Source organism: Gracilinanus agilis, chromosome 4 (assembly GCF_016433145.1).
Source record: "Gracilinanus agilis isolate LMUSP501 chromosome 4, AgileGrace, whole genome shotgun sequence".
In the NCBI taxonomy this organism is placed as follows: Eukaryota; Metazoa; Chordata; class Mammalia; order Didelphimorphia; family Didelphidae; genus Gracilinanus; species Gracilinanus agilis.
Genome location: NC_058133.1, coordinates 470,300,535 through 470,326,801, shown reverse-complemented (window position 1 = coordinate 470,326,801; position 26,267 = coordinate 470,300,535). Strand labels below are relative to the sequence as shown.

At 37.6% G+C, this 26,267-nt stretch overlaps 1 protein-coding gene across 1 annotated transcript; it reads right to left on the bottom strand.

Moving 5' to 3' along the window:
- On the bottom strand, window positions 1-26,267 carry WDR3 (WD repeat domain 3). The gene is made up of 27 exons (XM_044676043.1): window positions 26,207-26,267; window positions 24,082-24,288; window positions 22,869-23,078; window positions 22,389-22,507; window positions 19,798-19,876; window positions 17,917-18,012; window positions 17,288-17,401; window positions 16,980-17,081; window positions 16,323-16,420; window positions 15,581-15,688; window positions 14,033-14,263; window positions 12,781-12,874; window positions 10,289-10,390; window positions 8,434-8,519; window positions 8,168-8,303; window positions 7,062-7,118; window positions 6,674-6,774; window positions 6,298-6,409; window positions 6,039-6,173; window positions 5,681-5,731; window positions 4,945-5,010; window positions 4,282-4,374; window positions 3,535-3,582; window positions 3,130-3,173; window positions 2,154-2,282; window positions 1,139-1,232; window positions 1-888 (listed from the first exon to the last, which is right to left on the bottom strand). The coding sequence occupies exons 2-27, from the start codon at window positions 24,250-24,252 to the stop codon at window positions 733-735; spliced, it is 2,832 nt and encodes a 943-aa protein (XP_044531978.1). The 5' UTR covers window positions 24,253-24,288; window positions 26,207-26,267; the 3' UTR covers window positions 1-732.

Here is a 26,267-nt window from a genome sequence, read left to right as displayed (position 1 = left end):
TCATTTTACCATGACTTTACTTAAAAATATTTGTTTTTGAAAGAAATACAAACATAACAAACTCTTTTTACATACAAATACAACAAAAAAATAAATGTCTATAGGGTAAAAGGCACCAGGAATTCTCTTTGCAGAGGCTACATAATTTCCTAAATGCACTAGGAAAAAGAGATTATACACATTATTATACCTCCCAGTGGGAAAAAGACAAAACAAATAAATAGTAACTCAGAATATTTGCACACGTCCAACAATAGAAGAAATGGAATAAAACTTCTGAGTAGGTAACTCTAACTCTTGCCTTTAAGGGTTCAAGAATCTTCCTATATTTAGATTTTTGACAAAAGGGAAAGTCTAAGTGCCTTGCTACTGATGCACAAGGTTCCTTAGTTAACTTCCCTCTTGTGATCCTCTAATGTACTTTAGCAGTTTAATGATTTCCTTGTCCTCTGGTACTTTAAAGTTCATGACTCTCAGTGTTTTAAAGCTGGAAAGGAACATAAAGGGTCATCTAGTCCAACCCTCCTCATTTTACAAATGAAAAAAAAAAAAAAAAAAAGAAGCAGAGTAGCCCCAAGTCACACAGCTAGTCAATAGCATAGTTAGTGATAGAGATCTTAGTCCCATGTTTTTCCCATGATGATGGTATCCATACTCAAGTCCAGAAGCGATTCCTTCTATTCTGAGAGGCACAGTTAAAGGGACCATGAAAATAGGCCAAGTGTTTCAGCTCTAAGCCAATGTCATAATGAGCTTCTCCCTCTTTTTTCTCTTCCGTTTCTTCTCTTCAAAATTGCTTGTGGCATCAGAGAAAAATTCAACTTCATTCTTTGCCTCACATTCCCTCTTTAGAAACTCAAGGCCTGCCATATTGAATCCAATAACATCCTAGAAAAAAACATGAACATTTAAGAAGCTTCCCCTAATTCACCTCAGTGGTAATGAATTTGCTGCAGGGAAAAACTAATCTTCCAACCAGTCCCCCCCACCTTCTCTTCCCAAGTATTCTCTTTAGGTTTGTGTAAGTCTTCAAAATTCCACAGGGGCACCCTGTATCCAAAAGCGAGCAATGCTAGTCCCTAGTCACAGATGCCTTGAGACCTGTACCTACTCATTATAACAAGGTAAAGAAACTTACCCGAACTTCACTGACTTTTGAAATGGTAGTTTTCTTCAATTTCTCTATCACTGGTACAAGCATTTGGTTACTACTGATTTGCCCAAAGTGAATCCTACAAATAGCAAGCAAAAAGAGATGCTCCAGAAAAGCCACCGGGTTTGTCTCTTCCAAAACAGGAAGTCACCTTAAAAATCTACTGGATCATGTATGAGAAAACCTGCTTTTGAGAAAGAAGGTAGTACAGGTCCTTACTCAAACACATGGAGTTGTGCTGACACATAGAAGGGACTTAATATAGGTTTGCTCAATCTAATGCAATCTCTACAGGAAGCATGAATTCCCTTGATCATATTCCTGACGAGTGGCCATCAAGTCACTTCCTGAACTTCCAATATCAGTTCCACACCTTCCCAACCAAAATTCATTAAAAAACAAACAAACAAACAAACACACAAATACCTATATGCACAAATTTACAGTGCATTTTTGGAGTGTGGGAAGGGAATTCCCCTCCCTTTGTTTTACATCATCAATCAGCAACCTCAGAGAAAGGAAGTTGAAACCAAGGAGCTGGGGAAACCACACCACAGGCACTACTCCCCCTAGGCGGTGCTAGGCAAATTAAGGAACTATGATTGGTTCCTGAAATGACATGGGAGAGCTAGTGAGCGGAGAAAATGCTTAAAAGCTGAGACTGCTCTCTCACTCTCACATTCTTTTGACTGAAGATTGGACCTGAAGGAGCCCATCAGTGGTGAGCTTCATCAGATAGGCACATAGGGTGGTAGGCTAGGCAACTCTTTACCTCTTTCCTACATTTCCCTCTCTTTACTATCACTACTTTGATGAAATAAAGCTACTAGCAGCCTCATAATTTAATTTAAAATATTACAGGAGTGACTGGAAATATGAACAAAGGACTTATGAACCTTGGGTCCTCCTTTAGCTGTGTGACGCTACCTTTGAATAGCCTACAATGTGGAGACTTAGTGCCTTTTTTTTTGGGGGGGGAGGGGAGAAGGGGGGACATTACCTGAGGAGGAAGAAGAGGCACCGGCAGAGAAGTTCAATATCAGAACCCAGCTGGAAAAATTCATCAAAAAGCTTCAGAATGTCTGGAACATATGAGAAAGGCAGCACCAGGAGGGCCTCCTCCAACTCACTTTGACAAGAGGAAAAGAGAAGAACATAAGCAAGGCTATAGGGGTCAGAACAATAGTCCCAAAGGGTAATAATCTGTCTACAAGAACTATTCAGTAGAAAAATAGCTCTTTCTTTAAATCAACTGTGATGCTAGAAATAGAAACAAATACTAACTTATTCATAAGCTCTCAATTAGTCTTATTTAGGTAATTAATGCCATTACTACCTACTAGAAAACCACTCACGTCTTCCAGGAACCACTGAGCAGGATGGCATCACTTATGGGAAGGACCAGATTGCCTCTGGAACAGTTCTAAGAGTCTGTGATTATAAGCCTTTCAATAACATTCCTTTAAAAAGCACTTAATGTTTTCTTCAATTACTCAGACATATATCCTAACACACTTTCATATATAGCCATAAAAATCGATGTCCATAAACACTAGCCCTGGGCTCTAGTCTGAGATCTGTCACCATTTTGGGCAGTTACTGACAAATCATTTAACCTAACAATTGATTCCATCTATAAAATTTGCCCTCCTGCTGACCTCTCATAAGACTGCTGTGGGGCATCAAATGAGATACTCAGAAAGATGCTTTGAAAATGGTTGGCATTATATCACCATTAACTAACTAATGTTTAAATTGAAAGTTAATAAGTGCCTATGCTAGCAGGCTTCTTATGCAGTCATCAATTAAATGACCATTAATGTCCACAAAAAGTTCTGATGGAGACAGAATCCATTCAAGAAGTTTTCTTTCCCTAATGCTTATGTTTGGTGATCTGTATACAACAGGCACTCAATAAATACTACTGATTTACTAGATAATAAATCTTGTTATGAACAAAACTAACTAGGACTCACCTTGATTTGATACCTTTAAACACTTCCAGTACATATGCAGAAGGCTATAAGTGAATATAAAGAAATTTATTAGTAGTCTCTTTTGGCTACCTAGCTTTTACAAAAGTCTAATTTTCTCCTTATCTAAGTTTCCCATGTCATCTAGTGGAAAAGAAATTGGCATAACTCCAAACTATCAGAGTGCAACTAGATGAAATAATAAATAGGAGATTCTAGACAATGACTGAGCATCCAGAATTCTACTCATAATATCCAATTAATGTTTAGGTGGCAGACACAAATCTAGCTAATCTTTCTAAAGTCAATATGTCTTTCTCCCATAAACAAAACTTGTCCCTAAAAGGATATACTGTACACCTCAGGATATCCAAAGGGGAATGGTGGAAGTTCTTAAGCCATACTCACTGAGATGTTTCCATAAGCCATTAAGATGGGGTTAACCGGAAGAGGAACCTGTGGAGAAGCCAAAGTTAATATAATGATGCACATCCTTTGTTAGATTAAAGTCCATGCAGTTAGATTAATGTCCAATGCAACCAAAGATAATTCTTGCTGGGCTGTAGTTCAGTGTAAAATTTTTAAAAATGAGATCTAGAAGCTCCCAGAACAAAACCTAACATCTATTAACATGTGACCTACTGTAGCTGGGTTTATCTAAGAAGACTTTACTCATATTACTTAACCTCCGTATGCCTACAAGGCAGCTAAGGTGCCTCAGTGGATAGAATGCTGAGCCTAGAATCAGGAAGACCTGCATTCAAATCTGGCCTCACTTTCTAGCTGTAACCTTGGACAAGTCACTTATCTTCTGATTGTCCAACAAAAAGGATCCCCTGGATAAGGAAATGACAAACCACTGCAAATCACTGCCAAGAAAACCGATGGATAGACATGGTCCTTGGGATCATGAAGAATTGGACACAACTGAACATCTCATACAAAAATTCCCCATCCCTTATTTTCTCCATAAAACCACTTTCCTTCATTCATTCCTCCTTCCCGCAATCTCTTCGGGCCTTATTTCTAGTGTTTACATTATAAACATTCCCTCATCATTTATTTCCTTCTCTTGATCATATATCATCAGTCTCACAGCTTGAACCACTGTCTCTACTCTGGACTCATTTCCTAAAGGGAAATTAATAACTTCACCTCTTTCCCTGCGGCTTTACAAATGGCTTCATGTTCTTTCATCTTTGCGGTCTCTTCTCGGTAAAGCTCGATGGCCTCCATGATTCTCTCAGCCTACCCATGCCATAGAAGGAAGAAGTTAAAACAACAAATTCCACTGAAATCAGAAGGCCTTAGACACTTCCCAGCTGTGTGACCCTGGGCAAGTCACTTGACCTCCATTGCCCACCCTTACCACTCTTCCACCAAGGAACCAATACACAGAAGTTAAGGGTTTAAAAAAAGAAATCAGAAGGCCCGATCAAGATCTCCAACATTTCCATCTAGATTCAGTTTAATCAGCCTGCACCTTAAGTAATCAAATTTTCATATATATAAGAGTTTCTTAACATTTGGGAACCCTTTTATTTTGATCAATTTGCAGGGGATCAGGGACATCCCTAACTCAGGCTGCATTATCAAACATTTTAAATAGGGCAGTTGGCAGGAATGCTCATCCAGAAAAGCCAGACTTTTATCTTTTCTTCCCAAGCTATTCTTTGTTGTTAGCTATAATGAGAGCACCATCATCATCATATTTTCATTCTTACCACAAAAGGGCCTTTTCACTGATATGCTGTAATGTTTTTTTAAGAAATCTGGAACAGTACCAAGAAAGTACTCTCTACTTCTAAACTAACTTACCGCTTTGACAGTTTCGACAGTTTTCTTCCCAGGAAAGTAAGTATCACCTTGAGCCTCTCCAGGAACCTGTTGGAAGAAAAAGGGTACCTTAAATTCTTGTTACCAAAACTGCTAAAAATTTTATTACTTGAATTCAACATTCCCCTCCTCATTAATACCTAAAAGAACCAATTTCTTCCAGATTTTCCCTACATAAGTAAAAACAATTCCCAACAACCTCCTAAAATTTAAGAGGCAGTATGTCAATTATTTAAACTCAAGGTTTATTATGCTTTTTGTACTAATTATAATAATTCATAGTGTTTGTAATTTACAAAGCTTGATCTCCACAAGAACCCTGTGACAGGCAATACTAATATTATTAGTTCCATCTTATAGAGAAATAAGGGACAGGGAGATTAAGTTAAGTTCCCAGGAACACAGATAAAGTTAAGTGCTAGCAGTGGGATTTGAAATGATATTTCTTGAATTCCAAGGCAAGCATTCATATTGAACTGTCAATTACATGCAGGAATACCATTTTTACCACTGCTATTAGATTCTTTATGGAAGACAATGATGCAGAGATAAATAAATAAATAATGAGTCACATCACCTAGAAAAGAAACAGTAACCCCCCCCCCCCCTCTACCAACAGATTTATGATGGAAAAAATACCAAAGCAAGTCTGGAAACCTGTTGCTTTAAAAAAAGACAAGCTATAAACTAATTCTAGTACAAAGAGAGCTTTACTTACTACTGGCTGATCTTCTTTGGCCACACTCTCCTCATACTCTGCTTCCCTTTGCTGCCAAGACATAAAGTATGAACAGGTTAATTTATTTAAGTGGCACAGATTACCAAGTAGGCACTAAGATGCCTCCAGAAAAAACATACATTCTTTACAAAAGTGAAAAAAGTGAGATGATTTCCCAACTATAGGTGGGCTCCCTCACCAATGGATAGATAGCCTCTGAACTGGTTCACTCAGCATGAGCTCTGTTAACCTGTGTGAGTTCCCCTGTTGGAGGTGACCCATAATCCTTTAGCTGAATTATCTTCTAGATATGCCCCATTAACATTATGGTGTCTAAAACTGAAGCTAAAAATCTTACCATCTCTTGTTCTTCCTCTAGAATGAGGGGTTCCTTTGTTCTCTCCCACAGTCTTAAGGATTTGTCATGGGATGAAGATACAATGTAATCACCATTAGGACTAACAGCCAAGCACCATACCTCTTGGTGGTGTCCCTGGAGAAAATAAGGAGGCAAGCAAGGAAGTATAACATTTGTCTGTCACTAAAAATATAGTAAAGGATCAAGGTTCAGCCTTAGAATGACTCTTTTCAGTTGAACAGAGTGGTCAAAAGATTACCTCCAAAGTCTGGATGTGTTCAAACCTATCTGCATCCCATTGTTTTATCTTGTGGTCTTTCCCAGCAGTGAAGAAGAGATGAGATTTGGGTACAAACTGTAGATACATGACACTGAAAATGAGATAAATACCCTTATGAAACTCCTGAGGCAGTGAAAGGACCCTTGTAATTAAAAGCCTCCTAGGTGTGAATAGCTAAAGCTGTGAATGGCTGTCCCTGGGGAGCAGATAGTTTTTATTGGTCACACTGAACTGTTCTTTGCAAAGTAAATTGCTTGCATGAGATTAAATGGACTTCTAGAGGACCTGGATAACATGAGGAGGGACTCGAAAAGTGCTTTATAGCTACTTTTGTGTGAAAGAACCACTCACTTACCTGTCTTCATGGGCAAAAAGAGATTTATGGCAGTCCCCAAAGTCTAAGCCCCAGATTTTCACATTCCTATCTGCAGAACCAGTTGCTATTAGTGCTCCATCCTGTGATGAAAGTCCAAGAAAGGAATCATTACTATTAATTTCCACAGTACTTTAAAATTTACAAAGCCCATTCCCCACTATGCTGGGCTCATGTGAACCAAGTAGGAACAGATCTTTATTTTAAGAGAATGCCCTGTGATGTTCACAGACTGGGGTGAGATGGCATGAAATCATAACTTAAATTAAAAAATCAAGGCATCAACTCAACCAACCAGGAACACAGAACGGTCATCCTCTAATTAAAGACAATATGTAGCTTTTGGAACTTTAAAAAAATCTTTACTTACAGAAGAAATATCCATGCAAAGAACAGGTAGTTTGTGTCCATATAAAGAGAGGAAAAACTAAGCACACACAAAAAAGAAAAATACAATAATTTAGCTTATATTTTCAAAATACAGGTACTACTACTTGCCATCCTAAGGTCTAAATGTAACATTTAGTGCAATGCTTATCTTTTTTTCCAAAGTCCAAATGACCATATATCAACCTTTCAATGATTGTAATTTCAAATCCACTGTACACCTAGCAGAATGCTTCACATTATAGTAAGAGCTTTCTCAACATTTGATTGAATTTGAAACGCAGAGCAAAATTTGAAGTCACTTAAGATTTCCTCTAGGCAAGTGATCATCTATTGGACCTTATCGATAGGTGATCCTGAAAATTAACTGCCAGAGCTTCAAATCTTAGGCTCCTAAAATACAAAGACTGCAAAAAGGAGACTAATAAGTGCTTATCACATAATTATAAAATACATTTTCACTGACTGTCCTCCCCTATTTAGAATTCTCTTTTCCCTTCTCTCTACCTGCCAGCTTCCTTCCAATTTCAGCTAAAATCCTACATTCTACAAAAAACTTTTCCTAGTCCCATTAATATTAGTACCTTCTTTCTGTTAATTAACTCCAATTTATCCTGTCTGTCTTGTTTGTACATGATTATTAGCATGACATCTCCCCATCAGAATTTAAGTTCCTTGGGAAGAGGACTGTTTTTTTACCTTTCTTGGTATCCCCAGTGTTTGGCACAAGGTAATCATCTGTTTACTTGACTTAAAAGAGAAATTAACTCTCTAGCATAACTGGTTATGTTTTCCTAACTTCAGGACTCCTTTGAATCTTAAGAACATGAGATTTTTCTGCCCCAAGGATACAAGTACATTTTGCTTTTAGCAAGCCTGGTATAATAAACTATTCAATTTATGATTACTTAAGACAGAAATTTACATCTCTACCCCATCCCCACATAAAATTATTCATTTATAAATATCTGATTTACAAATCAGCTTTTTAGGAGCACATCTATCAGAGGAACATCTGTACAAGAAGGAGGAAATAGTTATTTCATCATCAGTTCATACTATTAGAGCAAAGCTTCCCCAATGCTATACCTTCAAAGTGTCAACATAGAAGATTTTCACTGTACAGTCCAGTAAAGAAACAGCCAGTAGCTTTTGATTGGGGGAATAACGCACAGAGAGAACTTCTTCATCAAGCTGCAAGATACGGGTCTGCTTCACAGAAAGCCTAGTACCATGTAACAAGAAAACAAGGTCTAAATGGCTTCTGTGATATACACCTCGAAAGTCTAGGATTATTTTTTTTTAAGTATCTACTCTTTGGAACACAGACCATCACTCAAAACCATCACACTCACCTCTTCTGGGCACAGTTTTCATCTTTCACTAACTCAAAATCCCAGAACTTGACAGATTGGTCAGCACCACCAGTTACAAAGCCACGCTGAAAGACAAAAACAAAGCAAATTCTGGGTCTGGAAGAAGACTCAAAGCCTGATTCTAATATGGGATTCTAAAGGCTATTTTCCCTTCTTATCGCCCTGGTCTGGAAGCTATGGAAATGGCAGCAATCATGAGAAAAAAACTCCATGATTATGCTATGAATACAACAAACTATAGCTATCACTTGAGAAATTCCTAATGCAACCTTAGTGATGAATAATTACTGGTGAAAGGTCCAAGCCCACTGTACTTTGAAGAAGAGATTCTTCAGAGAGACTTTATACTTATAAGTACAACTATTCCTCTCAGCTTAAACAGATGCTAGTGTTCCCCTCACCCTCCTCACCCTTTCCATGTTTCTCTTAAACCCACTAACAACCACAGGCCAAAGGAAGTTATAAATACTAAGCTTTATATACTGACACAAGTAACCTGACCATAATCAAGAGAAATTATTTTCAGTCTTAGTCTAAATGAAAAGATCTTATCTACAAAGATTAACTATAAAGCAATAAGAATGATCTTTAAACCAACACAATAGAATTTAAATTACTTTGCACTTAAGTCACTACTACCTACCAGAGAATTCATTGAGGCTGCACAACAATGTTGTCATTTCTCAAAACAATTTTAAAAATACTTAAACTTAAAAATACAAAGAAAAATCAGTCATTTTTCATTGCACCTCATTTTTGCTCCCCAAACTGGATTACCAACCCATCTTATTCACCAGATACAGTTCTGAACAATTTTTTGACTACCAGAAAGTCAAGGTGATCCTTGAAGGCCGAATATTGGCCACTAATGACTGACAATATTCAAAAGCATGTGCTTTCAAAGCACTGACAGTAATTCCAAGGGAGCCCCCAAAATTTTCTGAAGAATCAAAGAATTATTGGATGAAGTGTACATATAGTCTAGTTATCTTGAAAAGAATGACATGAATTGTTCTTTGTAGGTCAGTGATGGTGACCCTATGGCATAGGTGCCAAAGATGGCACGCAGAGCACTCTCTGTGGGCACATGGCTGCCCTCCTCCCCTTAGTTCATTACTAGAAAGGCAGAGGGATTTGGGTGGAGTGGCTCCCTTACCCCTCTCCACCAAGCCTGAGGACATTTTTTCACATCCCCACCCCTCTTGCCAGCAGCCCAATGGGAGTGCTTTCTCCCTCCCCTGTGTGGGTAAGTTGCACCCCAGCACTCAATGTGGGGGAAGGGCACGGCACTTGGTCTCTTCGGGAGGGCATAGCACTTGATCTGGGGGGTGCAGGCGGGGCCCAGCACTTTGTCTCCAAAAGGTTTGCCATCACTCTTCTAGGTTCTAGTACATTTGCTTAAAAAATTAGTCATATTACTATAAAGTCACACTTTATTGTGCAACAGATGTACAGGTGGAAAAGGAAATATTGGTTGTACTTCATCTCAACCTCTAAAGACCATATTCCCAAGGAGTTTTTGCTCTAAAGTCTCAGACACTTCTAGACTATCTCTAGGCAATAAGAGGTCCTGGGATAGGTGAATGATCTGTTATCCTTAAGACCTATGTAAAGGAGAAGATGAATGAGAATTTATTTCCTAAAAGACATTTTTATCTGGAAATGGTGTCACATAAGGAGTCTCAAGATCTGGGTAAGACCTTGTCTCCCAAAAGGGACCTCTTGGTAAAGAAATCCTTAGAGAAACATTCATGGCTACTGTAAAACACAACCCTGAGAATAAAGCCATGAAATTCTGAGGGAGAACCAAATGTTAAGAATCTCATTCAGTTACCTGATCTGGAGAGAGAGAAATTGACCATAAAGCTCCATCATGTGCTTCAACTGTCTCCAGCAGATTTCCTGAGGCCAAGTCATAAAGCTGTAGCTTCCCTGTCTTAAAAGATACACAATGAATATTCCAAGATATGGTAGCATTATTGACTATACAGCTCAAGGTATGTACAGAATGGGTCAAGATCCCAAGTTGTAGTCTTTAGACTCTTTACTTAAGGCATGCTGAATGATGATGCTACTCGTTTGCTATATCTAGTTTTCCAAACTTTAAACCGGAAACACCAAGAACAAAAGAGGTCTTAGATCAATGGTTCCCCAACTTTTTTGGCCTACCCCCCCTCCAGAAAAAATATTACTTAGCCCCCTGGAAATTAATTTTTTTTAAATTTTAATAGCAATTAATAGATAAGATAAATGCCCCTGTGGCCATCACTGCCTCCCTGGATCGCTGCAGCATCCACCAGGGGGCGGTGGCGCCCACTTTGGGAATCATTGTCCTAGATGATCAAAATGAACCTAAGGCTGATCAGGAAATGTACAAACTAATAAATGATGGACAAAGCAGCCCTGAAATCAGGCTGAGTTGTCTAATACACTTCTCTAAAGTGATGTAATTTTGCCTGTAATTTGCTGACATGAGATTGGGTAAAATACTTTTGTCACCATTTCCTTCCCTGGAATCCTAGCAAGCTATCACTACTATCTGTTATCTCTTTTCTTTCACAAGCAAATTCCCAGAAAATGCTGTTTATTCTCTTATTCTCTTCACTCATTTCTCAACCCTTTGTCTTCCAACCTTGCTACTAAACAAAATGCTCTCCAAAATGGCTTGTTTTCCATCCTTATCTTTGATTTTTCACATCCCTGCAGCATGTTATACCACTGACCACCATCCTCTGTCTGGATCCTCTTTAAGTTTTTGTGTATCTCTTTTCACTTGGTTTTCCTCTCAACAGTATTGCCATAGCTCCGCCTCAGAGGGACCCTTGCCTGTAACAATTGGCACCTAACAGGGCTCTATTCCAGACTCTTTCCTTCTCTTTATACCTATTCTTAGTGATTTCATCTGCTCATATCAGTTTAATTATTATTCCTTTGCAGACAATTTCCAAATCCATATTTCCAGTCCTTAATTCAGTCACATCACCAAATGTCTACTGTGTATTTTAGATTGAATATCTCATAGGTTTGTCCAAAACCATCTCATCTTTTGCCGAAAACTATCAATTTTCCTAACTTCCTTATTTCTAGCAAAATCTGGGAGTTACCATAAACTCCTCATATTCTGACACCCTATATCCAACTAGCTGCCATATTTTATAAATTTTACCTCCATGACATCTCTCCTATCTGTCTCTGACTATTCATAAAGCTGTCACTACCTTAGTTCAAGCTCTCATCACTTTTCACTTGGACTAACTAATCTAGTAGCTTCTTATGTGGTTTCTGCTCCATCATTCCCCTCTCTAATCTATTCTCCAAATGGCTGCCAAAGTAAGTTACTAAAGCACATCTCTGATCATGCCATTCTCTTGCTTAAAAATCTACAGAAGCAGCTGTTTCTGTCTTCTAGGTTCAAATACTTACTCTTTGTTAGGCATTTAGCACTTCTCCATTCTCTGGTCATCACTTACAAAGTTCTAATTCCCATCTCAAAGCCTTTGCCCAAACTGTTCTTGTGCAGGCAATGTTCTCCCTCCTCATAGCTCCTAGCATCCACAAAGCTCAAATCAAGCACTACCTATGAGTCCTTACAGATCATTCTACCTGTGTTTCCCTCTTTGCCCAAGAAACTTTATTGTGTTAGTTTATTTTCTGCATTCACTCATAGGTTACATGTTAGTCTTGTAACAGCACAGTTTCTTTTATTTTGTCTTTCTAATCCAACACCTAGTACATACATGACTGAATAATTGGCTGACTGACTAGATACAGAGGCAAAAGGAAAGAAAGAAACCTCAAAATGGCTTGGTGAAAAGAGCATTCAATTTTGAGTTATGAGATGAATTATAAATATGACTCTATCACTTACTAACACCTTGAGCAAGTCACTTAATAAACTGAAAGTCTCAGTTTCTTCAACTACAAAACAGGGATAAACACTATTCCTTGTCCACCTTGTGATGACTGAGAGGATCAAATAAGACAACATATGTATAATTAATACTACACATATTTACACTTTGCTTTTAAGATTTAAAACACTTTACATAATTTAATTTCTTGCTCCAGGTCTGCAAGATTCATAGAACTGAACATTTGTCACCACTCAATTCTTCCCACTAAGACACAAATTAGTTTTATTTTTATTACTTTTAAATTAGGATGAGCTCTTCAAGCTGCATGATCTAATAATCACAAGATGATGAACCTATACTCTTCCTGGTATTTGCTACTGGTTAAAGACCTAGATGCCCCATTACTTAAAGAATAACATTTCACAAAATAAAGTGAAAAGGCTCTGAAATCCCAAACAAAGCTTCAGTTTACCTTTGTTCCTATGATCACCTGCCTATCTCCAGGCACAAATAAGGAACAGAGAGCATATTCACAAGCCATTGTCCGAATACACTGCAATGTAGATCTATCAGAAAAAGGGAAGGATCATTGTATCAGAGATTAGAGTTGGAAGTGACTTTCGAGGTCATTTCTCTAACTCCCTAAGAATAAAGACAGAACTTTTTCGAGGGTAGAACCATCCATTCCTAATTATCTTGATCCTGAGGCTCTAAAGCTTCAAAGAATCTGAAATCAAAGCTCATGATTATATATCACTTCCACAAATGAGTTGGTCTTATAGGTCTCAGCCTTAAAGATAAGGAAAGTCTATTAGTAATCCAGGGCTCAAATATCTTTAATACTTTTGTAATAGGGCATACTAGTCCACATAAAATTTTATGCCCTTGAGACAGATCTTTCTTAAGCAACAAAAGGAAGTTTCCTTTTGTGAAATCCTACTCATTTTAAAGTATCATGGAATGTTCCTTATAATTAATGAGAAGAAAAAAAACAAAAGATCAAAGCTAGTGCATTAGTTATAATAGCTATGTTCAAGATGACAAAAAAATCCAAAAGATAGACATTTAAAATACTCCTAACTCCCAACAGATTGTTTGAATTCATTTGGCTACTTCTTCCCACAGCATGATATCAATGAAAGGCTAACAGACAAAGAGAACTGTAATGGCAGGCTAATGGAGCATATCAAATTCCTCTATGGGATTTATGATCCTGTAGTCACTTAATTTCTCTTAGTTTCCTCATCTAAAAACTGTCTGTAAAACTAGGATTACCTTCTCCTAAGCATTTCTGTAAGAATCAAATAATATAATATGATAATCGTGTTATCAATGATAATGTAATCAACAATTATCAACCACATTATTATTAAAACATCATTTTTGTATTAATTAAAATAATTATCCTAGTTAGAATTATCATTAATATTAATTAAATTTAGTAAAAATTGTGATTTATTCATATTCATTATTATCAAAAGTCCAAAGTTTATTTTATAGTATAAAAAATTTAGATTTAAAGATTATTTAATAAGAACTAAATAAAATCTTTATACATTCAAATTATGGCAAAGAAAAATGAAATGTCACATTAGATGAATTTTTAAGGAACTACATTCAAATGCTTGGAGAAGCAATTGGTTTTTAAGCTAAATCATAGAGTCAGAGGGAAGGAGAGTACCCTGATCCTATGGCGGTTAGCCTTTAAAAGCAGATTCACAAACCTGTTCCATATCTTGACAGAATCAGCAGCTGCTGAAAGAACAGCAATATTGTCAGAACTAAATGATAAGGTCCGGACATCACTGCGGTGACCTCCAATGGTGATCCTGGCTGTCCTGATGGGCTGTGGGGCAGGAGTAGATGGGTTCAGTGTATATACTTCCACTAGATTGTTTTGCAGCAAGAAGACAGCTTTCAACCCGCCATGGGGAGAATGAATCAAGTCAAAGGACCTACATGGGAGAAAAAGAAGATTCCAGCAATAAGCTTACTTTCTACACAAAGATGTCTTCTTCTGAGTGTTCAGGATACTCTAAAAAATCCGAAGGGAGAACAGTGGGGCATTTAATTGTAACCCATTTGTAAATTGTAAACTGTCATGCCTACACAACTTTGACAATTTTTGTTAGCTGTGTCCACTCTTCTAGTTGGACTCCACTAGGTATTTTCTTGGCAAAAACACTGGAATGGTTTGCCATTTTCCTCTCCAGCTCATTTTACAGATGAGGAAATTGAGGCAAATAGGGTTAAGTGACTTGCCTAGAGTAATACAGTATCTACTAAGCATCTGAGGCCAGATGATGTATCACTCAGGAAGATGTGCCTTTCTGACTCCAAACTCAGAACTCTATTCACCTAGCTGCCCCAAAATAAGAGTAATGCTAATAATACCATTATTTTCCAAAAAAATTAAAACATTTATAAAATGTTACCAATTTACTTCTTTCCAAAGGAGGAAAAACAGGATAAATTACTAATGCATGAGGTGAAGATGGAAAGTCACAAGGATAGCACAAAAATGGAGGATGGGGTAGTGTGATGAAAGCTAAGAAGTTGTTTTATTTGCCTAAATCAAGAATCACCTTCAATGCCTAGAGCAGTAAGAATGCTGTTTTTGTTTGGTTTGGGTTTTGTGTAAAGGAAAGAAAGGGTAAAGACTATGTTCACTTCTGTATGATGTCCAATTCAATAACATTTACTAAACATCTAGAATGAAGAGAGAATTGTGCTAGGTGCTGGGGTAAATAAATATTTAGATAAGATAAAGTCCTTGCCCTCATCAAACTTACACTCTAGAGCAGTGATGGGCAAACTTTTTAAAGAGGGGGCCAAAGGAAAGGAAATGCTCATCTGTGGGTCTGTTTCTAAGGCAACTCTTTCCAAGTTTCATTGTATTGTATGCTACTCATTGTATTCATCAGATTATGAATAATGTCCCCTGGCCAGATAGAACATTTCAGGGGGCCGCATCTGGCCCACAGGCTGTAGTTTGCCCATCACTGCTCTAGTGGTAGAAAAAGGCACACATGGATGAACACAAAACACTGTCCAATAAATGCATTAGATACAAAGCCAAAGTTCTTTGTGAGGTATGCAGGGGGAATATAATAGATTACAAATCTATTATAGATGAGATGAGAGAAAACTTCATGAAAAACAGTGCATGAGGCAAGCTGGGCTATGACTATCAATGACACTCCCATTCTTTTGGATCGCATGAAAACATAACTGCAGAGATCTGTATGAGAGCTACCATCACTTCCACTCACTTGATCTTGGCTGAAGCTTTGATATTGGCTACCCGCTGGATCTCATCTTGCAGAGACATTACAACACTGACCTCAGGATCCTCTTGCTCCCCTTCACCAGAACTTAACCTAGAGAAAAAAATAAAAATATCTTAAAAGCACACTTCTTAAAAAATAAATTGACTTCTATATTTCTTAAGAGTATCCTTCTATTAGAAGAATCCCAAGAACGTTCAAGATAGTTACATTAGTGTTTTTATTGAAATTCTTAAGAATTTCTTTTGAGGGAGCAGCTAGGTGGCTCAGTGGATTGAGAGTCAGGCCCAGAAACAGGAGGTCCTGTGTTCAAATCTGGTCTCAGATACTTCCTAGCTGTGTAATCCTGGTTAAAATCACTTCGCCTCCATTGCTTAGGCCTTACCACTCTTCTGCCTTAGAACCAATACCCAGTACTGATTCTAAGATGAAAGGTAAGAGTTAAAAAAAAAAAAAAAAAGAATTCTTTTGATAGTGAGACTTGGAGGAGGGACAGGGAGGAGAATGGGAGAAGTTAAAAAAGGCATTATAGCCAACAGTTCTCCAGATAACAGTAACATCTTTTATTTGTAACTTATTATTTAAAAGGAGATACCTGGTGAAAGCCTAGTTGTTAACTGCCTTTTTAAAAGAGAAAAAAATTCTCTAAATGAAATTTCAATTCGCCCATCAGTAAAATATGGATTATGCCATACATTCATAATTGAAATAAGCTGACAGAACTTACTTGGCTTTCTTTCTGGCTTTCTTAATTTTCTTATCCATTTTCTTCTGAATTTCCTCTTTGGAAAGAATACAAAACACTTCCAAAATAGAATCTGTTCCCTGCAAAAAACAAACAGACCAATAATAATCAAGAACAAAGAAAGAATGCAGGAGTCTATTTTCTATATAGCCATGCCTCATCATCTACTATTTCTTCCCTGCTAGGAGATGGAGAACAATGACAGAGTACTGAATTTGGAATCAGATGACTTGGCTTCAAACCCTAGTTCTGTTACTTACTCTAGTAGTTATCTTGAGCAAAACATTTGGTCTCCCTGAGGCCTTGGTTTCCTTACTTTTTAAATGAGGAAAGTGGATTACATGATATTTCAGTTGAAAAGGGGATATTTACAATGGTGTTATTAAATCACATATGTATATATGGGAGTGTAAGTTGAATCAGGGATCAATAGAAACAAAAGGTGTATTTTCTTTGTACCTCTGTTAATTAATCTGCAAAATGGGGATACATTTTAAATAATAATGACCATGATTTAGATGAATAAGGTAAGGACCTTAAGTCTTAAATGTCTGGACAATACTCTAAAATGAATCAATATGTTTTTTCACTTTATGGAAAAAAATACATTTTCTATTTCCTGCTATGTTTATTACTTACATGACAAGCAAGAATCCTGCCTGTGCGGTCTACAGCAAGATTTACAACTCGGTCTCTTCCTTCCCGCATTATGGAACCAGCTTTGTTACACGAAAGAATACGCTGCAAAAGAAGAGAGAAAAGAGGCAATGGTGAAAGCAGGCTCTGCTTCATCTTTGGGAGGAAGAGGGAACAAGTGAACAGTGGGATTCAGAAGGATAACTGGAGTTTTCTAAAAGAAGGGCATGTGCCCATCCACAAACCCTTCGGGCCTTCCTTCTCTAACCCATCAGCCTCAGAAAAGAGGTAACATAAGAATGGGCCATTACATCTTCAGGATCTTCATCTGCATCAGGGTCCCCTGTCTCTGTTTCATGATTCTCCTGGGTCCCAAGAGTAGATCCTCTGCTCTTCTTAGAGTTGGGTTCTCCAAGGTCTTTCAGCTATTCATTGTGTAAACAGGGAAAGAAAAAAAAAAAGACACTATAGATGAAGCAACCATCTTTGCCTCAGTACATGGCATGTTCCTATTGTAAGAGCTGGTCAGAGAACACTGGCAGCTTGTACTCTTCATGGACTGGACCTTTCTGATGGCAAAACAACCATATCCCCAAACCACCAACTATTCTGCTATCAGTGAGTACCAACACCATTATCAACTATGATACTGCACAAGTTCATGATTCTGAATGATCCCAGTCCTTCCCTGCATCCTGTACCACCCCTGATGCCCCAGGATGGTAACCATCTTACACTGAACTCCATATTAACTCTAGCACCTTAATTGAATGAGTACACATTACACTGAAGGACAAAATTTCCTAAAGAAGAATGCAAGTGAAAAACATGCAAGAAATTTGACAAGTCTTTATTAAGTGCCCACTGCATGCAAGGCACTGTACTAGGGATTCCATGAAGCTCATCAAACCCATAAGGAAGATAATATTCAAATAATTACCTCCTCTATATAGGTGATGTCCCAAGCCCTCAGTTCACTGTCTGCAGAACCAGTGATGAGACGTTTTTCTTCAGACACCAGAACCAGTCCCCAAACCTGAATAGAGGAGACACAAATAGTATGACTTTGAGAAGTTCCATTTGCTAGGATATCTTACTATACTGGTATGAGTATTTTACAGTGAATTTTCTTTCTTTCTTCTTTTTTTTTTTTTTGGTCTTGAATAAGAGTCCTTTCAAAGCACCAGATAAAGTTAATTTCCTCTTCTATTTAGGAGAAAAAACTAATCTACAAAGTATGGTGGTATACTAGAAAGAGAATAATGGGGAAAGGCCCCTGTCTCTGTCACTAAGGAGGTATGTGACTTGGGCTAAATCATAGCTGTGAGGGCTTCAAGGACCTTCTTCACAAAATGTGACAACTGGATCTCATGATTTCTAAAATAATCCAACTTCAAGACCCTGTCATCTTCATAAAAACAACTTTTTAAATCAACAAAATGTTAGCTGTTATTCTGTCCTAGACACTGATATTAAATGATCAGACGGCAAGTAGAAGGATCACTTCATCATTAGGGACTAGCAGAAATAAAGAGAATGAAGGAAGATGTCAAAGGATTTTGAAAAGAGAATGGGATAAAGAAAAGCTCACATAGAATAGTCTGAGGCAAAGTCTTCAGCTGAGAAGGAGAAGGAGGTGTAGGGGCTTGAGGAGAGCAAGTAAAGTTTAGAAAAAATTTCTGTGGAGAGTGAGATATGGAATCAATGAAGGAGGAAAAAAGGAATGACTTATTTCAGTGAAAGTCCACACATGCTGTAAAGTTATGAGATTTCTCCACCTTCATTCAATGGCTTGTAAGTAGGAGTGGAGGAGTTGTGTGGGAAGAGTAATCCTGAGCTGAATTTTAGTTAAGAGTGACAGAACAAGAGAACAAGGGATTCAAAGACAAGAGAACAGGATGATGTAGAGTATAAATTGTAATTACTGGGTGGAGTTGGAAAAGGAAGAAAGTGAATTCAAATAGGGAAAAGAGTCTGACAAAATTATTGAGGGGTAGAGGGAAGAGAAGGTATAATTAAGGATGAAGAAAAGATGTAGAAGGAGTGAACAAAACACAGGGAGCGGAGGAACAATAGAAATAGGTTAGGGCTAGATAGACAAATGTCAGTTTCTAATTAGGGAAGAAAAATACTACATGGTAACAGCAAGACCTAGTATGTGATCAACCCATATGTGGCTACAGTAGAGTTAATATATAGGTCATGGAATGTAAGGACAGTGTGGAAATGGGAAATTAGTGAGTTTTGGGGATTATCATTTGAATGAATACGAAAGGTCCCCAGTGTAAAAGCAAGAGATGGGGAAGAGAACAGGCAGTGAGTCAGGTGCTGAACTCTTAGAAAAATGAAAGGAACTAAAAGGACCTGAATAAAAGTACAACTACATAATTGTTACTGGGTGGAAAAAAATTTTCTCTAGTTTCTCATTCCTAAATTTAGTCCTTGTAGATTAGCACTGATCTTAACAAATGTTCTTCCTCTGTACCCCCACAGCATACTACACATAGGACAACTACTAAGTAAATATTTCTACTCAGTCTCCAGATTTCCAACAGGAACAATGATAACAGCCATGGGATGATGGCCCCAAAGTCCCAAATTCTTTTTTCTCCATTCATTTGGCCAACCTTTATCAAATCCATCTTGGAGGAAAGGCCTTGGAGAGGGGACACAAATACCAAAGACTCAAAACTGGCTCTCACAATGTTTTACAGCAACAAAGCCAGAGAGCATGTGATAAGTGACCCAAGGATTACAGATCCATCTAGCTCAGGTCACCATTCTCAAATGGTCAAATTACTTGTCTTCACACTGTATTTACCTCAGTTCGGTGGCCAACCATTGTTTTGAAGCAATGCTGTGTATCAAGGTCCCACCATTTCACCACAGTGTCTTTGCCACTGAAAATAGAAAAAGAAAGATAATTTAGGTAACAATGTCAAACTAACTAGAAAATCAGTAACTCTGCTACTGTTTTACAAAGAACTCAACTTACACTAGTCCTGGAATAGTCCTATAATAGTATAAGGAATCTAAAATTTGAAATGATCTATGGAAGAAGATAAGGGAGAAGTCTTTTATTTATTTATTTGTTTTTTAAAAGGGCTTAAAAAAATCTATACAAGGATAAGAAGAAGAATAAGACCTGGAAGTTTCTACTATAAATAAGAAATCTTGAAACAATAATCCAAAAGGCAAAAGAAAAAGACTCACAATCTAACTCACTCAGAAAAGCCGAGTATGGTGCTAATAGGAGGGTTTTAATGGAATAAAAAACTTACAAGCATTTTTAATGAAAAGACCAGAGCTCAGTAGGAACACTGACTTGAACAATTAGAAGGAATTTTTTTTTTTGCATAATGTAGTACAAGCATTCTAATAAGAGAAGAAACAATTGTTTCTTCAGAATCTTAATGTCCTCAAAAAGGAGACAGCTAAATGAGAAAAGCAGAGGTCCTATTCTGAAACTTTGAAGGTGGGAAAAGGAAAGAAGCTCCACTTTAATGTAAATAAGGAGATAGAATTTGCTATTTCTTATAATGAAATTTCATGAGACTATACAAACAAGAGGGGGAATAGGATATCAGATGCTCCTCTTATTTGAAAAGGACTAAGGAAGGTTGAATGTACATATACATACAAGCATACAACTACATATAATTAGGAATAGAAATATATCCAACTCAATAACTAAACAAGTTTAGATATGGAGGTAGGGGTTAAGAGGGAGAGTATCAAAGAAGAAATGGTTGAAAGCTAAACAAATTTCCTGATCCTGAAGGGGGAATGAGGAGAAGGAAAAAAAGAAAAACAAAGAATTAAAATCTAAAAGTGTAGCTTATTGTCTTTTAGACAACTAAGAAATGACTGAACAAACTGTGGTAATAAGAAGGTAAAAGTACCTATATATAGAAAACCATTCATAGCATCTCTTTTAGTGGTGCCAAAGAATTGGAATTCCGAGGGGATGCCCATCCAATTGGAGAATAGCTACATAAGCTGTGGCAAATAATTGTGATATAGTACTATTGTGTTATAAGAAATGATGAAGGTGTGGTTTCAGAAAAACATGACAAGATCTATATGAACTAATGCAGAATGAAGTAAAAAGAACCAGGAGATCATTATGCATTGTAAAAGCAATTTGCAATGATGGCCAACTGTAAAAGGTTTGGCTACTCTGATCAATACAATTATCCAAGACAATTTCATACAACTCATGATGAAAATCTGCTATCTACCTCCAGAAGTGATGAACTTGTGACTGTAAACTTAAGTATAATTTTCTTGCTTTCCCCCATTTTGTCTGTGAGAGTGTTGTTCCACAAGTATAATTAATCGGTATCATTTTGATTGCCTCCTTAGGGTAGAGCAGAAGAGGGAGGGAGTGAGAGGATTTGGAACTCAAAATTTAAAAAAAAAAAGCATGTCAAAAATTAAAAAAGAAAAAAATTTAAGCCACTTTGAAAATACAATGGTTATCACACATACTACCAAAAGTTTACTTGGAGAAATTAAGAGAACAATTTTTTAAATGGTAGTAAAATATTAATGAGCAGCAAGAAATGAAAAAGGATCCCAGAAAAACCTAGATTGTATAAAGGGATGCTGAAAGAAGCAAGCAAAACCAGGATTATAAGGAAAACAACTCTGAAAGATGTGAAAACTCTTATCATGCAATGAACATGTTTCCAAAGGAAATCCAATGAAATGCTAGTGCAGAAAGGGACAATACATTTCCAAACTTGGCCAATATGTAAATTCATTTTAGTGAACTATGCTTACCCATTTACAAATTTTTTTCCTTTCTTTCTTTTTCTCAATTTTTAATGGAGAGATGAGGTAGGAAAAGAGGACAGGTAAGCAATAATGATTGCAGCCCCCTACGCCTTCCCAGGGTGCCATCATAATACTTTTAAATGTACATAATAGAAGGAAATATAGAAAGATGGACAAGTATGCAGGACAGTTTTGAAAGTAACATGTAGAATTTGTATTATATAATTTTAAAAAGCAAACAGTATCAAGTGAAGGTTCGTGGATTTACAAGCACCCTTTGTTCTATCTGCTGCATGCACATATATACAATTCAAAACTTTCTAAAAAATATATTTTTTTGTTCATACTAAATTTGGTCAATACACCCTATCTAATTTGGTCATTACATCCTAAATACCTTTCCACATGCAATAAAACTGAACCCTCCTACATATGTATTCATCCTGTTAGAATGTGAGTTCCTTTGGAATAAAAACTATCTTGTATCATTTTTGCATCCTTGGTACTTAGTAAATTTCTTTTCAGAAAGTAAGTCATTAATAATTGTTTTCTTTCATTAATTCTTTCACTCTTAAGCAGTCCTTCTGAAAGAAGTGAAATGAGGAAACTACAGCTTTACAATTTGGTCTTTACCTGGTAATCAGCAGGTTTTTTTCTCTCAGGAACAGCGTCTGTGTGATGGCATCCTTATGTCCCTTCAGTCGGTAAAGACCACTCTCATTGATCACATCCCACACAATAACATCAGTATCCTTTGAAGAGGATATAGCAAAAGTAAAATCATGTCATCCAGCAGAGGCTAGCCATACCCTCACTGCTATTCTTATCAAACTCAGGTTTGACTTATGCTACCCTGCTTTTCTAATTCTATACAAAGAAGCTTCCTCAAAAGATTTAAGTCTTTTTTCCATTACCAGAACCAGAATGGCTTTGGCAAAGTCATCTTTAAATCTTACCCATTCTAATCTCACGCCCAGGCAACTACAGTTTCATACCACTGAGAGTCCAAAGCCTCCCACAAAAATTCCCAAGAATCTAAACATATCACTCTATCTTTATTTTATCAAAGGCTCAGTCTGTTACATGCCCAGTAATTTCCCTCACTATGCCTACCTTTGAGCCAGACACTAGCCTGCCCCCAAGCTGATCATAATTCAGGGCAGTGACAGCTGCCTTGTGTCCATTGAAAGTCACATTCCCTTCACCACTTAGAAGACTAAAGATGCGGATAGATCCATCCTCATAGCCAACAGATAAGTGCAATCCATCTGGTGAGGGACATAAACAGGTAACTTCATATTTAAGTCCTTGAAGAATAAGAATCTGAAATCACAAAAAACAAACAAACCCCAAAACACTGAAACATAAATTGTGCAGGAATTAAGCTTTCCTTTTTGGAAAGGTTGGGGAGATATTTTTACCCTTTATTTCAATAACATTAGTTCTTCAAATCATGTTTAAAAATAGCGATGACATGCTGGGTCTTTTGAAGCAGGAAGTGTAAGTCCCACTGGCCAAGTGAAATAAAGGTATTAAATAAGTAAGGTGACTAATTAAAACAGCATAAAATAAGTTTGTCAGGAAAAGATAAAGAACCATCAACTTTCTATTCCATGTAAATACTAGCAAAAAAATCTTTGTTTTTAGGATGTAAGGGTTGGTTAAAGGTATAATATATAATATTTTCAGAAGAATTAATCTTCTAGGAATCTATATAAATTATTTCCAGATTTTGTCTGTAACAGAATCAGTTTCTTAGGACATATCAGAGAAGAAAGGAATATTAAATAGGGAAAGATGGAAGAAGGTACAGGCGGTCAATCTGCTTATTCCTTATTTTATTACACCTTCCCCTCTCTGGGACTTAATTTCCTCATTCTTAAAATAGGAATCAAATGAAAAGATCTCTTCCAGTCTTTTTCTACTTCTAAATCCTATAATTCTCTCTCTTCCTCAGCTTAAGAAAATATTTAATTTTTACCTTGCATTTTGTTGATAAGCTATAAGAACTGGAAAGCTAAAGCCAACATCAGGCAGGGGATACAAAAACAGAGTTGTGATAAATAGAAAACGGATGGGAAATTAATTCTTTCTAGGTATCCTAAAGAAATCAGGGAGGAGTCCCTGGGATTGTGGAAATGTTAGCACCCTCTGTTTGGACCTGATGCTTAGCTGTCTATTCCCAAAAAAAGAGGATCCCTGTTATAGGAAGGTGGCGCAGTCACAGATGGTTTGTCCTCTAGTTGTTCCTCCCTCCTCCCCCCTCCCCCGCCCCCTTTCCTGCCATTTACTCCCAAAGTAAGTCTTGAGTGGATGGTTACTTTACCTTCTCTCCTTTACGTATATCCCAGATGAAGACATGCTCACAGGCTGGCACAGCTACATAGCGCCCCTTCTCACCACGTAGAGTTACAAAGACAATGTTGCCCTTTTGGCTGCCTATCAAGCCAAAAACAGCACTGGCAACATAACGCAGGTACTGCTTGGTGAGCCCCATGGTACACCATCTAATTCCACAGGAAGCAAATTTTACCTGTAAGCAAATGAACAATTTAATTCTATTGGATCCTGTGTGCCAGCAGACAGCAGATGACTATCTACATGGTTAACAACAGAAAACATGTGCATAATTAAGTTGGTGATACTGAAAATTGGTCCAGTCATTCTGGAAAGTAATTTGGAACTATGACTGACAATTTACCAAAGTGTACATATCTTTTGGTGCAGCTAAACCATGACAATGCTCATGCCCCAAAGAAATCAAAGAGGAAAGGAATCTACAAGTACGAAAACATTTATAGCAGCACTTTTAGTAGTACTCCCAAGTTGGAAAATATGACTCTAATGCAATATTAATGATGATAATGTTAGAAAGAAAACCAATTTAGCGGCAGCTAGGTAGCTCAGTGGATTGAGAGCCAGACCTAGAGCTAGGAGCCTTGGGTTCAAATCTGGCCTCAAACTAGCTGTGTGACCATGGACAAGTCTCTAACCCCCCCCCCACTGCCCAGCTGTTACCACTCTTCTGTTTTGGTACCAATACAAAGTATTGATTCTGGGATAGGAAGGGGGGGAAGGGAGAAAGAAAGGAGACTTGAGAACTCTATCAGTGCGAAGATAAATCCTGAGTCCAAATAGATGAAGATGAAAGTTTAAAATTTTTGCTCAATGAGAGGGCTATTTGGTGTGATTTGACAAAAAATTACTAACCTGAAAAATAAAAACAATAAAATTAATCAAGTACTGGGATGCCCTCCAAGAATCAATGAGAGTGAAAGGAGCAGAACCAGAGAATGTTGTACACAGAGACTGATATAATATGGCACAACTTAATGTAATAGATTTTTCTACTAGCAGTAATGCAATGACCCAGAACAATCCAGAGGAATTTAGGAGAAAGAATGCTATCCACATCCAGAGAAAGAACTGTGGAAACGGAAATGCATTAGAAAAATATGTGACTGACCACATAGTGTGACAGGGACATGACTGGGGTTTTGATGTTAAAAGGATCGCTCTACTGCAGATATGAATAACATGGAAATAGGTTTTGAACATATTTCTGAATACATGTTTTGAATACACGTATAACCCAGCGGAACTGCTCCTTGGATTTGGGAGGTGGGAGGAAAAAGTGGGGGAAAGGAATCACATCACAATGGAAAAATTTTCCAAATAAAAAAAGGAGAAAAAATAAAATTAATCAAGTAAAAAACGATTTAGATTTTTAAATGACTTGGTAATAAAATTATAATAACAAATGAGGAAAGTGACTTCTAAAGTTTCTTCAAGCTCCAAATCGAAGATCCTACGGTTTTTGAGCCATGTGGCTATGGCTTAATCACTCAACCTTTATGAGCCTCAGTTTATTCGTATAAAGTGGGGGAAATAACCCTAATATAATATTGACTGCCTTTAGTGGTGACTGTCAGGATCCTGTGAAACAATCTAAAACATACTTAAAACACATTTCAAAGTATTAATAACTACCAAATCAAAGTAACCTAGTACTTAAAAATTTGGTATCCCCTTTCAGAGACAAAAAAACACCCAGTGCCCATTTGGTGAATTATCATGACCGAATAATTCGTCACATAGTGTGCAATCTGCTGGGGGATGCATCGCTCAGAAGCGAGCTGGCCTTCTGTGGGGAAAGCAGTCCCCATCGGCGGCTTGAAGCTGGCAAGACTCGCCAGGGCAATGCTTTCAGCTGGCATTGCCTTTCGGAGCCCAGGAGACGTCTAATTATTTCAGTTGGGCCCCGGATCGCACCTCAAGCTCCAGGTAATCACAAGTACCGGGGCGGGGGGAGGCGCAGAACTGCAAAAGGCTCGTAACCACCCGGGGTAACCAGCCCACATGCGGCCTCCCCCAGGGCTACAAGGGCAGCCCCTGAAAGGGACAGTTGGTTAGAAAATAACCCAAACTATCCCAAATAGGAACCCGCTCACCTACTCGCGCCTCCTTCCGGAGCAGCACCAGAAGACCGCCTCACCTTAGGGTCCGAAAAGC

Bases quoted from the DNA above. Each gene is read 5' to 3' on its own strand.
- WDR3 (XM_044676043.1), bottom strand. From the start codon at position 24,252: ATGGGGCTCACCAAGCAGTACCTGCGTTATGTTGCCAGTGCTGTTTTT. The intron at 19,877-22,388 runs GTAAAGACCAAA...TTCTATTTTCAG, and splicing joins AAAAACCTGCTGATTACCAG to TGGCAAAGACACTGTGGTGA. The intron at 6,174-6,297 runs GTAATCTTTTGA...TATTTTCTCCAG, and splicing joins AACACATCCAGACTTTGGAG to GGACACCACCAAGAGGTATG.